This window comes from Plecotus auritus (genome assembly GCF_963455305.1).
Source record: "Plecotus auritus genome assembly, chromosome: 10".
Classification (NCBI taxonomy): Eukaryota; Metazoa; Chordata; class Mammalia; order Chiroptera; family Vespertilionidae; genus Plecotus; species Plecotus auritus.
In genome coordinates, this window is record NC_137785.1 from 47416543 (window position 1) to 47430125 (window position 13583).

Below are 13583 nucleotides of genomic sequence, written 5' to 3' on the forward strand. Positions count from 1 at the left end.
TCCAAAGAGGACCACACCAAGACACATCATAATTAAAATGCCAAGGGCAAAAGACAAAGAGAGAATCTTGAAAGCAGCAAGAGAAAAACGGTTAGTTACCTACAAGGGAGTACCCATACGACTGTCAGCTGATTTCTTGGCAGAAACTATGCAGGCCAGAAGGGAGTGGCAAGAAATATTCAAAATGATGAACAGCAAGAACCTACAACCAAGATTACTCTACCCAGCAAAGCTATCATTCAGAGTTGAAGGTCAGATAAAGAGCTTCACAGACAAGAAAAAGCTAAAGGAGTTCATCACCACCAAACCAGGATTACATGAAATGCTGAAGGGTATTCTTTAAGAAGAGGAAGAAGAAAAAGGTAAAGATAAAAATTATGAACAACAAAATGACATCAAATACATACCTACCAACAAGTGAATCTAAAAATCAAGTGAATAAAAAATCTGAAGAACAGAATGGACTGGTGAATATAATAGAATCAGGGACATAGAAAGGGAGTCGACTGACAATTCTCAGGGGGAAGGGGGTGTGATGGGTGCGGGAAGAGACTGGACAAAAATCTTACACCTGTGGATGAAGACAGTGGCGGGGGGTAAGGGCATGGGGTGGGGTGGGGAATCAGGTGGAGGGGAGCTATGTGGGGGGAAAAAAAAAGGAACACCTGTAATAATCTGAACAATAAAGATTAAAATAAATAAAATAAAGTCTCAGTTCCATAAAAAAAAAAAAAAAGAATTATCAGGCCCAAAATGTCAACAGTGCTGCTGTTGAGAAGCCATGACTTAAAGCTACTCTAACTCTGCTTCAACAAAGCTTAAAAACAGCCTGGAAAGGACCAAACTGATCTGCAAGTAACCTAACTGCATGCCAAATGAAGCTTTTAAAGGAATACAACAAAATCCAGCACTTAGCAAGGCAAAATTTCCACTATACACAGCAAATAAAAATTACTAGATATGCCAAGAAGGAAAATGTAGCCCAGATCTAGGATAACAGAACAAACCCCTAGATGACAGAGATGACAGAAATAGGAGATAAGAGTGTTAAAATAGCTGCTATAAATATGTTCAGTATTTAATGGAACATAAGGAGAAAAAATAAAGTTATAAAAATATAATCATTATAGAGATTAAAAAATACATACCAGAAATGAAAAGTTAACTAGATGTGCTTAACAGTGGATTAGACACCACACAGAAAAGATCAGTGAACCTAAAAACCTAACCAAGAAACTATCTGTGTCCATCAACAAGTGAAGGGGTAAACAGACTATGGTATGTCCACATATGAAGTGTTGCTTAGCAATAGAAGAGAATGATTTCCTGATACACGGAACAACGTGGTGGAAATCTCAAGAGCAATATGCAACGGAAAAGAAAGCAGGCACAAAAAATACACATTATATGATTCCACTTACTCAAAATTCTAGAAAAGGCAGATCTCATTTATATTGAAGAAAGCAGATCAGTAGGTACCTAAGGCCAGGGCTATGGGAGGGATTGAAGAATCTCTTTAGGCATGATGGAGATATTCTATTATCTTGATTGTGGTGGTAGTTACAAGGTTATTTAAATTTGTCAAAACTCATCAAACTATCCACTTAGCATGGATGCATTCACTTTATGTAAATTTTGCCTCTACAGCCCTGGCCGGTATGGTTCAGTGATTGGAGCATTGGCCTGAGCACTGAACGGTGTTGGGTTCGATTCCTGGTCAAGGGCATGTACATGGGTTGCAGGTTCGATTCCTGACCCTGGTCAGGGCACATGCGGGAAGCAACCAATCGATGTGTCACTATCACATTGATTGATGTCTGTCTCTCTCCTCACCCTCACCGCCACTATCTCTAAAAATCAATGGGAAAAATATCCTCAGGTAAGGATTAATAAAAAAGAAAACAAAAAAATACATATATACCTCAATAATGTTGATTAAAAATGGAATAATGGTTTGTGCATTCTTTTGTATGTATACCATGTTTTAAAAATTAATAAAAGGGAATTCCAATTTCTTCTTTTGTGCATGTTTCAGATTTTCTATAAAAATGTTGTTTTTTTAATGGGAGAAAAATGTTGACCTTAGGTAGATGAGATGCTTCATACTAAAATACTGTGTTTTAAAAAATAGGGTTATGTTCATAACCTTACTCCAGGAGCTTCTTTTACACATCTTTCCCTGTGCTCTCCAGGTATCAGTGTCATGAAATTTTAGAAGTCCAGTTCAAACTCCTAAACTCTAAAAAATATTGTGGGAACGTGGAGAGATTGTGCTATACAGGCAAATCTCTCATGTTAGATGTGGAAGCAGGATGTCAGAACTAAGCAAAACCATTTCTGCTATATACTTAGTTTCACTTCTGTCTGATAAAACTTGAAACTCAGAGAGCTGAGCCACACAAGAATTTCAACTTGCTTAAAGCAAAAGAAGGTTTCGTTTGCATCACTGCTATTGCTCTTGATTAGTTCTGGTTTACCCATTGCTGATTCGTTTTAGCTAATAGAGAAATAAACCAATAGAGAAGAAAAGTGCTTCTCTTCAGACACATGCAGAGGCCCCATATCTCTGCAATTACTTGGATACAGTTATTCCAGACAACTTGAATAAGCCTTTTCCTCTTCCTTACAAAAACAAGCAAAGCTTTCAATACAGTATGTGTTGATCTTACCTGGCCCCACAGTAACCTCTGTAGAATGCTTGTTGATAACCTTAATCTTATCACTGAAGCCATTTTTCTCCACAATCTTCACAGCAGCATCAGCCATAGGCTTGAAAACCTACAAATGAGAGCCAAAACCCAAGAAAAATAAGCAATCAATTTAATAACATCCTAACACCCAAGACTAGCAAGACGTTCCTTGATTCTAGTCCTAAGATTTGAAGTAAAAAAAAGGCCTGCACTACAGAATTTCCTTCCAAATATACAAAATGAACCTTTGTTACCATTCAAGATATAGGCAAAATATTTATTTGGGCCAAAACCGGTTTGGCTCAGTGGATAGAGCGTCAGCCTGCGGACTGAAAGGTCCCAGGTTCGATTCTGGTCAAGGGCATGTAACTTGGTTGCGAGCACATCCCCAGTAGGAGGTGTGCAAGAGGCAGCTGATCGATGTTTCTCTCTCATCGGTGTTTCTGACTATCTATCCCTCTTCCTTCCTCTCTGTAAAAAATCAATAAAATATATTTAAAAATATATATTTGGGTCTATTTAATTTAAATAAACAAGACTTCATCCATGTAACTGCAATTCTTTATTCTATAAACGTGTGTCACGAAAACAAAGGCATGATGGGGGGGGCGGGGCGGGCTCGGCAAGGGATCCCAGGGAGGTTGCACTACCTAGTAAGGACAGCAGGTGTCAGTACCGCACTAGAGGGAGCCAGGAAGAGGACTTGCCTCACAAACTATGATCTGTGAAGCTGCTCTCTAGACCAAAGTGAGACGGTTACTGTGTTAGAACTAAGTGTGAGCAAAACTGCCCCAAATCTCCAATGCTGGCAGGACATCACCGATATTTTCTGATGGTATTCAAGGCCCTCTACAATACAAACCACCATGCTTCTCCCTGCCCCTGCCATTCCCCCCAAACTCCATTCTCCCCATAACTGATGCTCCATCCACACTCATGTTCCCAGGCACACCTGAGTTTTCCCTGCTCTAGTCCCACCTGCCAAAGCAAACCCAACTTTCCAGGGCAACACAAAAACCCCTCTCCAGAAGTCTTTCCTGAACCCTACCCATGTCCCTAAATATAAGCCTGTCCAGCTGCTATTTTCCAGCCTGCTCAATTGAAATTACATAGCTCCCACCTTTAGGGCAGAAAACATTACAGACACACAAAGAGTGGAAATATAACAAACTGATAACGTGAATGACTGGTCACAATGACAAGATTTCCCCCTTTTTTTTTTAGTCTTTTTATGCATCTTCCACATTTCCCATCATGAACACATAATTCTTTTACTATATTCAAGGGGAAATGCTATATTCTTCTGTAAAGAATACCTGTGTGCTCAGTTAGGAAAAAAAAATTAAAAACACCATCTTTACAATCTGTTTCAAATTATTTCTAGGGCTCAGCTGGTGTGACTCAGTGGTTGAACATCAACCCATGAACCAGGAGGCCACGGTTCGATTCCCAGTCAGGGCACACGCCTGGGTTGCAAGCTCAATCCCTCTCTCTCATCATTGATGTTTCTATCTCGCTCTCCTTCTCCCTTTCTCTCTCTGAAATCAATTTTTTAAAAAATTATTTCTAGGACCTGGCTTGATGTTTTTAGATATACTTTGAGTTCTCAACAACCACTTGGCTTCCCCCCAAAAGTATCATGAGCTCATACCATCCCCTCAGCCCTCCCACCTCTTGACATATCACTCATCTCGTCCCTGACCCTTCAGGCTCTGACCGATCACAGCCTCCACCTCCTTAGCCACCAAGAGCTCAAGATCTCACCCAAAATACTGCCTGGAATGGACCCTAGAGTTGGCTTCCCAACATCATTCTGTGACCTCTCTGTCCCTCAAATCTGTTTGGAATCTTCTTTTAAGTGGTGCATCTGCCTGGTCTATGGGAAACTGAATCCCTCTTGTCAGGCATAAGGGAAGTTAAATGGGATTTGACCTTATTCTGGCCAATGACATCCAAGCAGAGGTTTGCTCCAGATTCCTAGGAAAATTCCTCTTGCTCTTAATAAGAAAAAAGTGAGGAACCCAGGACCACGCTTTGTTTTTAAGACACTTGCCACAGAAATCGCACGCTAAAGCAGAAAGAGAATTAGAAATTCAGTTAAATGCGATGGGAATATGGAAAAACCCAAGAGCATAGTCCTATCAATTCTGTCAAAAAACATGTTCTTGCTGTATTTCTAATCAGCAGTCTACACATATTTAATACATCCAACATGAAATGCCATTATTTTCCACAAAGTAAGCATCTTCATCCAAGTTCACCTGTTACTAGTTGATGGCATTGCTTCCCCCTCAGACACTCATGTTAGAAAACTTTATTTCTCTCTCTCTCTCTCTCTCTCTCACACACACACATACACACACACACACACACACACACACACACACACACAAATACACCCTCCCATCAAAGTTACCACTGTGTAGTGAGCTCCATAATTAGGACCCAGAAGACCAAGGTTCCAATTCTAGCTCTCCCAGTTATTTGCTGTGATACTTGAGTAAGTCTTTAACCACTCGTCTTAGTTACGTCATTGGTAAAGTAAGAACAATGAAATTTACTTGAAGATATCAAAGTAATCATCTTAAAACAGATTTCTTTGTATCTGCTCAAAAAACTTGAGAACTGCCCTAGCCGGTTTGGCTCAATGGATAGAGCGTCGGCCTGCAGACTCAAGGGTCCCAGGTTCGATTCCGGTCAAGGGCATGTACCTTGGTTGCGGGCACATCCCCAGGAGGGGTTGTACAGGAGGCAGCTGATCATCGTTTCTCTCTCATCGATGTTTCTAACTCTCTATGCCTCTTCCTTCCTCTCTGTAAAAAATCAATAAAATATATATATTTTTAAAAACTTAAGAACTCCCCAAAAGGCAGAAAAGTGACTCTTAATCCTTTTTATGAAATCTTGAGACAATTGTACAGCACATACACACACACACACACACACACACACACACGTACATACAATTCTCAGGACTTTCATGGACACCTGAAGCCCATTATTCTTATCTCAGGTTAAGAAACTCTTCACTGTGGCACTCAGGTCCTCCACAATCTGGCTACAATCCCTTTGCCAAAACTCTGGATGACCTTGTGCCCCAAACACACAATGGTACTTCCTAGCTGAAAATGCCCACCTTTCTAGACTGTGATCATGAGGGCCAGCTTTAGAGATGGTGGGATGGGCAGCTGAAAGCAATCTTAGGAGAACAGCCTGGAGTGTTGACTTCCGAATTTTATGTGAGAAAGCAACACACTTTTACCTTGGTTAAGCCAGTGTTATTTTGGGAGTTTGTTATTTGCAACTCAATCACCATATGAAACAAATTTTGCCCCCTCTCCAAAAGCTTGGAAGAAAGAATATACACCTTTCGGCCAGAGTGACTCAGTTGCTTGAACGTCACCCCATGCGCCGAAAGACTGCCAATTTGACTCCGGATCAGAGCACATACCTGGGTTGTGGGTTTGATCCCCAGTCGAGGAGCATATGGAAAGCAACTGATCAATGTTTCTCTCTCTCTTTCCCTTCCTCTCTTTAAGTATGTCCTCAGGTGAGGACTTAAAAAAAAAAAAAAAAAAGAATATACATCAAAATTTTTAGCAATGGTAATTAACTATGAATTAACAAACTACTTTTATTTTATATTTAACAAATTTCCTATAAAGATATGTATTATTTGCATTATCAGAAAGATAACATGTTTAATGTTTTATTACAGGAAAGAAATGGCAGATTGCCAAACTATTGATAAACATAATAAGATAGCTGGCTCTGTAGGGACATTTAAAATAGTAGGTCTCAATCTTGGTGCATATTCAAAAAGCCCAATGCCAGACCACATCCCAGAATAATTAAATCAAAATCTGGCAGGGGAGATGTGGAGGGGGGCTGGGCATCAGTATTGTTTAAAGCGTCTCAGTGATCCTGACATGCATGAAAACACTGTTTTCAGAGGGAAAAACATGCTCCTGGAGGGAGAAATTGTACCTGATTCAGTTCTATGCTTTCAGAACCTGGCCCTGTGCTTGGCACAGAGTGAGCACTCCATGAATACCTATGAACAAATGGACAGGCAAAGTGCAAGGGGCAGGACACCCACGTGAAGAATGTGGCTTACCTCGATGGCATAGCAGAAGTCGGCACCTGCTGTGACTGCCATCATTGACAAGAGTCCTGTGCCGGTGCCAATGTCGAGAACCAGGGCCTTCTGTCCTCTGTCCTTCACCCTGCTCACGGCAGCCCGGATACCCTGGTAGTATTTTATATTCTAATAAAAAGGGAGAAATAACTGTCACTTCATACTAGTTGTTATAAATAAGTAGAAAGGTGCTTTGTGAAATTCTGGGCATGATTGGCAATAGCAGTGCAAGTCATGACTTGTGGCCTTTCTGGTCCCTCGAGGAACAGCAGTGGCCAGCTGAGCCAGGCAGGCCTTGTGAAACTGCCAGAGCACTGGGTCAAACTGTCACCCTTTATTAAGCAATTATCTCCCCTCCACACCCACTCTTCTATAGTCTGCTTAGTGATACTGGGGCTAGGGCTCTGGAAGCACCTTCTCTTTGTTCCAGCTGTTAGGTACACACATAGAAGAAGGATCTCGAGGGTGACTGGAAGGTAGAAAGAGGGAGGTAGTTGCTCCTTCCTGTATGGCTGCTGCTCTCATCAGTGTCCTCCCAGGCGCAGCAGCTGGTTCCAGATGCCAGCTCCTGCCAGGCCTCCTATAACCAGCCTCTCTGGGCATCCCTCATGAGTAGCAGCAGCACTCAAACAGAGATCCCTCTTGGAGATCCACAAGACCTCTCCTCTAAGCTTCCAGATCTGGGGTGGGAAACGTGCAGCCCTCGGGCCTACAACACCCACAAAATTATTTGGTCTGACCAAGGCATTAGGGGTGAGTTAATTAAATGTTTGACCAACTATAGCAAGCTAATTTTTAAGTTGATAATTTTGTATGGCCCAAGAATGATGTTATAAATATCCAAATGGCCCACCCCTGTTCTAGATTCTGAAAACCTCAATCTTCTCTGTTTGTTTCCCCAGCCCTTGGCAAGGTAAGTGTTTCCTGCTCTTCCTATCACAAGTTGACCTCAGTAATCTCATCTGCTTCCCAGTCCTCCCACATCTGTGTAACCAAATCCCTCTATTAAAATATGTGTTGTTGCTTTTGATTTCCTTACTGGACTCTATTTCATATAACTTCCTTGTCTAAATACGTTTCCCTCTCAGGAAATTATTTCTTTGCATCGTGAAGGTTTTTAGTTATAGTCTTTTGTTTTTTCTGTTTGTTTGTGGGTGTGTGTTTTTTAATATGGAACACTTCATGAATTTGTGTGTCATCCTTGCACAGGGGCCATGCTAATCGTCTCTGTATCGTTCCAATTTTAATATATGTGCTGCCAAAGCGAGCACTAGTTATGGTCTTTTGTAACTTAACAGATACATCTTCCATCTGTAAGAGTTTAGCTGGATAAGTACTCTTCTGTTGACAATAACTAAAAATCATATGAAGATATTTGTAAATCTTTTTAAATGTACCGACGAGCTGGCAAATTAATAAGGAATATTAGGAGGTCAAGCAGTTGGAAGTGCATCCTTCCCCAATTTAGCCTGAAGATGACTATCCTACCAGCTAAGACCTTGATGACAGCCTGTGAGAGACCCAGAGCCAGGAGACCCAGCTAAGTGGAGCCCAGTTCTCTGACCCACAGAAAATATAAGATAATAATTGTTTTTAAGACATTACATTTGAGGATAATTTGTTATTAGATAACTAATACAGGGCTGGTATGAAAAGGGCAATATTCTCTGACCACAGTGCAATCAAGTTAGAAATCTCAATAACAAAAATATAATTAAAGAAAAAAGATTTTAAGGAGAAACCAAGATGGCGGCATAGGTAAACACCTAAACTGCTGCCTCGCACAACAATTTCAAAACTACAACTAAAAGACAGAACGGACACCACCCAGAACCACAGGAAAGCTGGCTGAGTGAAAATTCTACAACTAGAAGGAAAGAGAAAAGCTCACAGAGAATTGGAGGTACGGCAAAGGGGCTTTGTGCGCGCAGAGAGGAAGGGCGGCTGAAAGCCTGGCTGACTTTCTCTGGTGGAAAGGGGAAGGAAGCCCCCGACCGCACTGAACCCCAGTTCTGACTGCACTGAACCCCAGTTCTGGGCGAGCCCCTGGGGACCCACGCTCTTACGGGGGGAGTCTGGACTCTCGGGCGGAGACTCGGGAGCCGGGGAAGGCGGAAGACTGAAAGCGCGCGTGCCAGTGCGCACAAAGGCTGCGGAGGTTGCCACAGGCTTTCCCTAGTGGAAGGGAGTCAGACGCTCCTGAATGCACTGAGCCCCAGTTCTGACTGCAGTGAACCCCAGTTCCAGGCGAGCCCCTGGGGACCCACGCTCTTGTGGGGGGAGTCTGGACTCTCGGGCAGAGACTTGGGAGCCGGGGAAGGCAGAGGTCTGAAGGCACGCACGTGTGCGCAAGGGCAAGGCTGACGGGAAGCCAAGACTGAGACTCCACCCCATCCAAGCTGAGCACAGAGGCTATTGCAATTTGGCAAGTCTAATCCTATAAGGCTGTCTCCAGCACCGAACTTCTCCCAGCATAGACACAGCTGATCCTTACAGCCAACTGGCCTGGAGGTCAATTCTTCCCAGTGATACCAACAACAATCAAGACTTAATTACAACAAGGCTGTACACACAGTCCACAAAGGGGTGCACCAAGAGTGTCCACCTCAGGTTAACTGGGGAGGCAGACCCACTGGGCCATATTGGAAACCTAGCACACAAATCTACCTTACCAACTCAGGGAAGCAGTGAAAATGCGGCGTCAAAGAATCAGATCACAAACAAAAGAAATGGAGGAAAACAAACGACTGGATATAGAATTCAAAACCACGGTTATAAGGCTTTTTAAGAATATCCTAGAAAAGGCCGATAAATATAACGAGACCCTCGAAGATATGAAAAAGGACCAACTAGAAATTAAACATACACTGACTGAAATAAAAAATATTATACAGAGACCCAAAAACAGACTAGAGGAACACAAGAATCAAGTCAAAGAATTGAATTACAAAGAAGCAAAAAACACTCAACCGAAAAAGCAAAAAGCAAAAAAAAAAAATCCAAAAAGTGGAAGATAGTGTAAGAAGACTCTGGGACAACTTCAAGCGTACCAACATCAGAATTATGGGGGTGCCAGAAGAAGAGAGAGAGCAAGATACTGAAAACCTATTTGAAGAAATAATGACCAAAAACTTCCCCCACCTGGTGAAAGAAATAGACTTACAAGTCCAGGAAGCCCACAGAACCCCAAACAAAAGGAATCCAAAGAGGACCACACCAAGACACATCATAATTAAAATGCCAAGAGCAAAAGACAAAGAGAGAATATTAAAAGCAGCAAGAGAAAAACAGTTAGTTACCTACAAGGGAGCACCCATACGACTGTCAGCTGACTTTTCAACAGAAACTATGCAGGCCAGACGGGAGTGGCAAGAAATTTTCAATGTGATGAATAGCAAGATCCTACAACCAAGATTACTCTACCCAGCAAAGCTATCATTCAGAATTGAAGGGCAGATAAAGAGTTTCACAGACAAGAAAAAGCTAAAGGAGTTCATCACCGCCAAACCAGTATTATATGAAATGCTGAAAGGTATTCTTAAAGAAGAGGAAGAAGAAAAAAGTAAAGATAAAAATTATGAACAACAAATGCATATCTATCAACAAGTGAACCTAAAAATCAAGTGAATTAAAAACCTGAGGGACAGAATAATCTGGTGAATATAATAGAATCAGGGGCATAGAAAGCGAGTGGACTGATAATTCTCAGGGGGAAAGGGGTATGGGGGGTTCATGAAGAGACTGGACAAAAATCATACACCTATGGATGAGGACAGTGGGGGGGAGGTAAGGGCAGAAGGTGGGGTGGGAAATGGGTGGAGGGGAGCTATGGGGGGAAAAAGGAGAAATAATTGTAATAATCTGAATAAAGATTTATTTTAAAAAAAAAAGAAAGAAAAAGAAAAAAGATTTTAAAAAGTTACATATCAAAACTCATGGAATGGCTAGAGCAATATTTGGAGAAAAAAGTATTAGAAAAGACAAAAGATGAGGTAAGCATCCACCTCAAAAAATTACTAGTAAAAAGAGGACTACCAAAATAAACTCCAAATAAGTGGATGAATGAAAATAATAAAGAATAAAAATTAATGAACTAAGAAACAAATATAAGATCAAGAAGGATAAAAGTTCGTTATTTCAGCCCTGACCGGTTTGGCTCAGTGGATAGAGCATCCGCCTGCGGACTGAAAGGTCCCGGGTTCGATTCCAGTTGAGGGCATGTACCTTGGTTGCGGGCACATCCCCGTGGGAGGTGTGCAGGAGGCAGCTGATCGATGTTTCTCTCTCATCGATGTTTCTAACTCTCTATCCCTCTCCCTTCCTCTCTGTGAAAAATCAATAAAATATATTAAAAAAAAGTTAGTTATTTCAGCCCTAGCCAGTGTGGCTCAATGGATAGAGCATCGGCCTGAGACTGAAGGGTCCCAGGTTCGATTCTGGTCAAGGGCACATGCTCGGGATGCAGGCTAAATCCCCAGTAGGGGGCGTGCAGGAGGCAGCCGATCAATGATTCTCTCTCATCATTAATGTTCCTATCTCTCTCCTTTCTACTCCAAAATCAATAAAAAATATTTTTGCCCTAACCGGTTTGGCTCAGTGGGAAGAATTTGTCAAACAAGACACAAAAAGTACCAACCTTTAAAGGACATATAAGATAAATTTGACATTAAAATTTAAGACTTGTGTTTATCAGATGGAAAAACAACCCACAAACTAAGATAAGACACTTGCAATAAATATAACTGACAAGGTTATTACCCACATATAAAGAACTCCTATAAAATACTAAGTCATAAAGGAGTAAACACGAATAGCTAATAAACAAATGAAAAGAGCTCATACACAGTAGTTATCAGGGTATTGCAAGTTAAAACTACAATGAGAAATTAGTTCAAACCTATCAGATTAGTCCAGCCAGCATGGCTCATTGGTAGAGCGTCAACCTATGAACCAGGAGGTTTCCCCGTCAGGGCACATGCCCAGGTTGTGTGCTCGATCCCCAGTGGGAAGCATGCAGGAGGCAGCCAATCAATGGTTTTTCTCTTATCATTGATGTTTCTATCTCTCTCTCCCTCTCCCTTCCTGTCTGAAATCAACAAAAAAAAATATTTTTTTAAAAAAGAAACATTAAAAAAATAAAAATGAAAGAGGAAAGCTGAAATGTAATTCTGCAATGAAAGTCAAATCTGCTTTACAAAATACAGTCTGCAGTGACCCCTAGAAATTTTATTTTTAAATTACAAACTGACTATTCAGGGCAAGATATCATGTAATAGAGAATTTTTATCTAGAGGAGATTATGGAGATCAGATAGTACGTCTTAAATTCTAATAAACAAGGTCAGAGAGGTCTCATGTTTTGTCCTAGTTCACACTCAGGTCAAGAGCAGAGCCAGAAATAGGACCCAGCCTCCAGACAAAATTCCCAACCACTACACCATACTGACTCTCAGCATCATTCCAACATCATGCCTCCGGGGAAGTTTTTAATTTCCCGTAATCCAAGGTTTCAAAACCCCACATCAAGGTAACAGTTTCCTTTAACACTTACTCTGTCTTTGTCGTGCAGCATATCAGCGTAAGAAGATCTAAAAACCAAAAAGACAGGTCAGAAACCTCTGCTAAAAGTAATATATATCAACATATGAGGATATTCACAGATATATAAGTGCATTCTTAAATCAGATGAGACAAACATCCAGGCAGATTTTAAACTATTTTAAAAGAATTATGTGGGGGGGGGGGGGAGGAGGAGTTTTATGGAAAGTAACCTCACACGGTAATGTGATCATAAATTCCTAAATTAGCCCTAACCGTTTTGGCTCAGTGGATAGAGCATCGACCTATGGACTGAAGGGTCCCAGGTTCGATTCTGGTCAAGGGCATGTACCTTGGTTGCGGACACATGCCCAGTAGGGGGCGTGCAGGAGCCAGCTGATTGATGTTTCTCTCTCATTGATGTTTCTAACTCTCTCTCCCTTCCTGTCTGTAAAAAATCAATAAAATGCATATTTAAAAAATAATAAAATAAATAAATTCCTAAATTAACACCCCTTTGGAATAAAACACCCTCAAGAAAGCACATACATAATCTTATTAAACTATCCTATAATCCACCTTGCTTTTTCCTGCCTCCTTGTAATCTTATTCCCCTCCTTAATTTCAAATGCATAGAAGAAGCTATAAAACTGTTATTCTCTGGAGCATTTGAGATCTTGCTCCCGGCATATGTGGTCAGTTTGGTTCAAATAAAAATTCTCTTCAGATTTGGAATTTCATACATCAACAGTTATCCTATATAATAAAGAGGTAATATGCAAATTGACCATCACACCCTCACAAAATGGCTGCCTACGACCAGGCTGGCAGGGGGATTAGTGAGGGATGACCAAACGACTGAACAAGCAGGCTGTGTGGGGCAACCAGGCCGGCAGGGGGGTTAGTGAGGGATGACCAAACGACTGAACAGCAGGCTGCGTGGGGCAACCAAGCTGGCGGGGGGGCCATGAGGGGCAACCAGGCTGGCAGGGGGGCAGTTGGGGGCAACCAGGCCGGCAGGGGGGGCAGTAAGGAGCAACCAGGCGGGCGGGGGGGTGCAGTTGGGAGCGACCAGGCCGGCAGGGGGGGCAGTTGGGGGCGATTAGGCTGGCAGGGGGGGCAGTGAGGGGCGACTAGGCCGGCAGGGGGGCAGTTGGGGGCAACCAGGCCAGCAATGGTGGGGGCAGTTAGGAGCGACCAGGCCAGCAGAGGGGGCAG

General features: G+C 42.0%; 1 protein-coding gene across 3 annotated transcripts in view; it reads right to left on the reverse strand.

Moving 5' to 3' along the window:
* The window catches only part of PRMT7 (protein arginine methyltransferase 7), a 45752-nt gene that overhangs the window by 24705 nt on the left and 7464 nt on the right, over window positions 1-13583 (reverse strand). For all 3 annotated transcript variants that reach the window (XM_080645661.1, XM_080645662.1, XM_080645660.1), the window contains exons 3-5: window positions 12379-12415; window positions 6808-6957; window positions 2670-2778 (exon numbers count right to left, since the gene is read on the reverse strand). In XM_080645661.1, the coding sequence (XP_080501787.1) occupies window positions 2670-2778; window positions 6808-6957; window positions 12379-12415 (296 nt within the window). The remainder of the gene's footprint in view (window positions 1-2669; window positions 2779-6807; window positions 6958-12378; window positions 12416-13583) is intronic.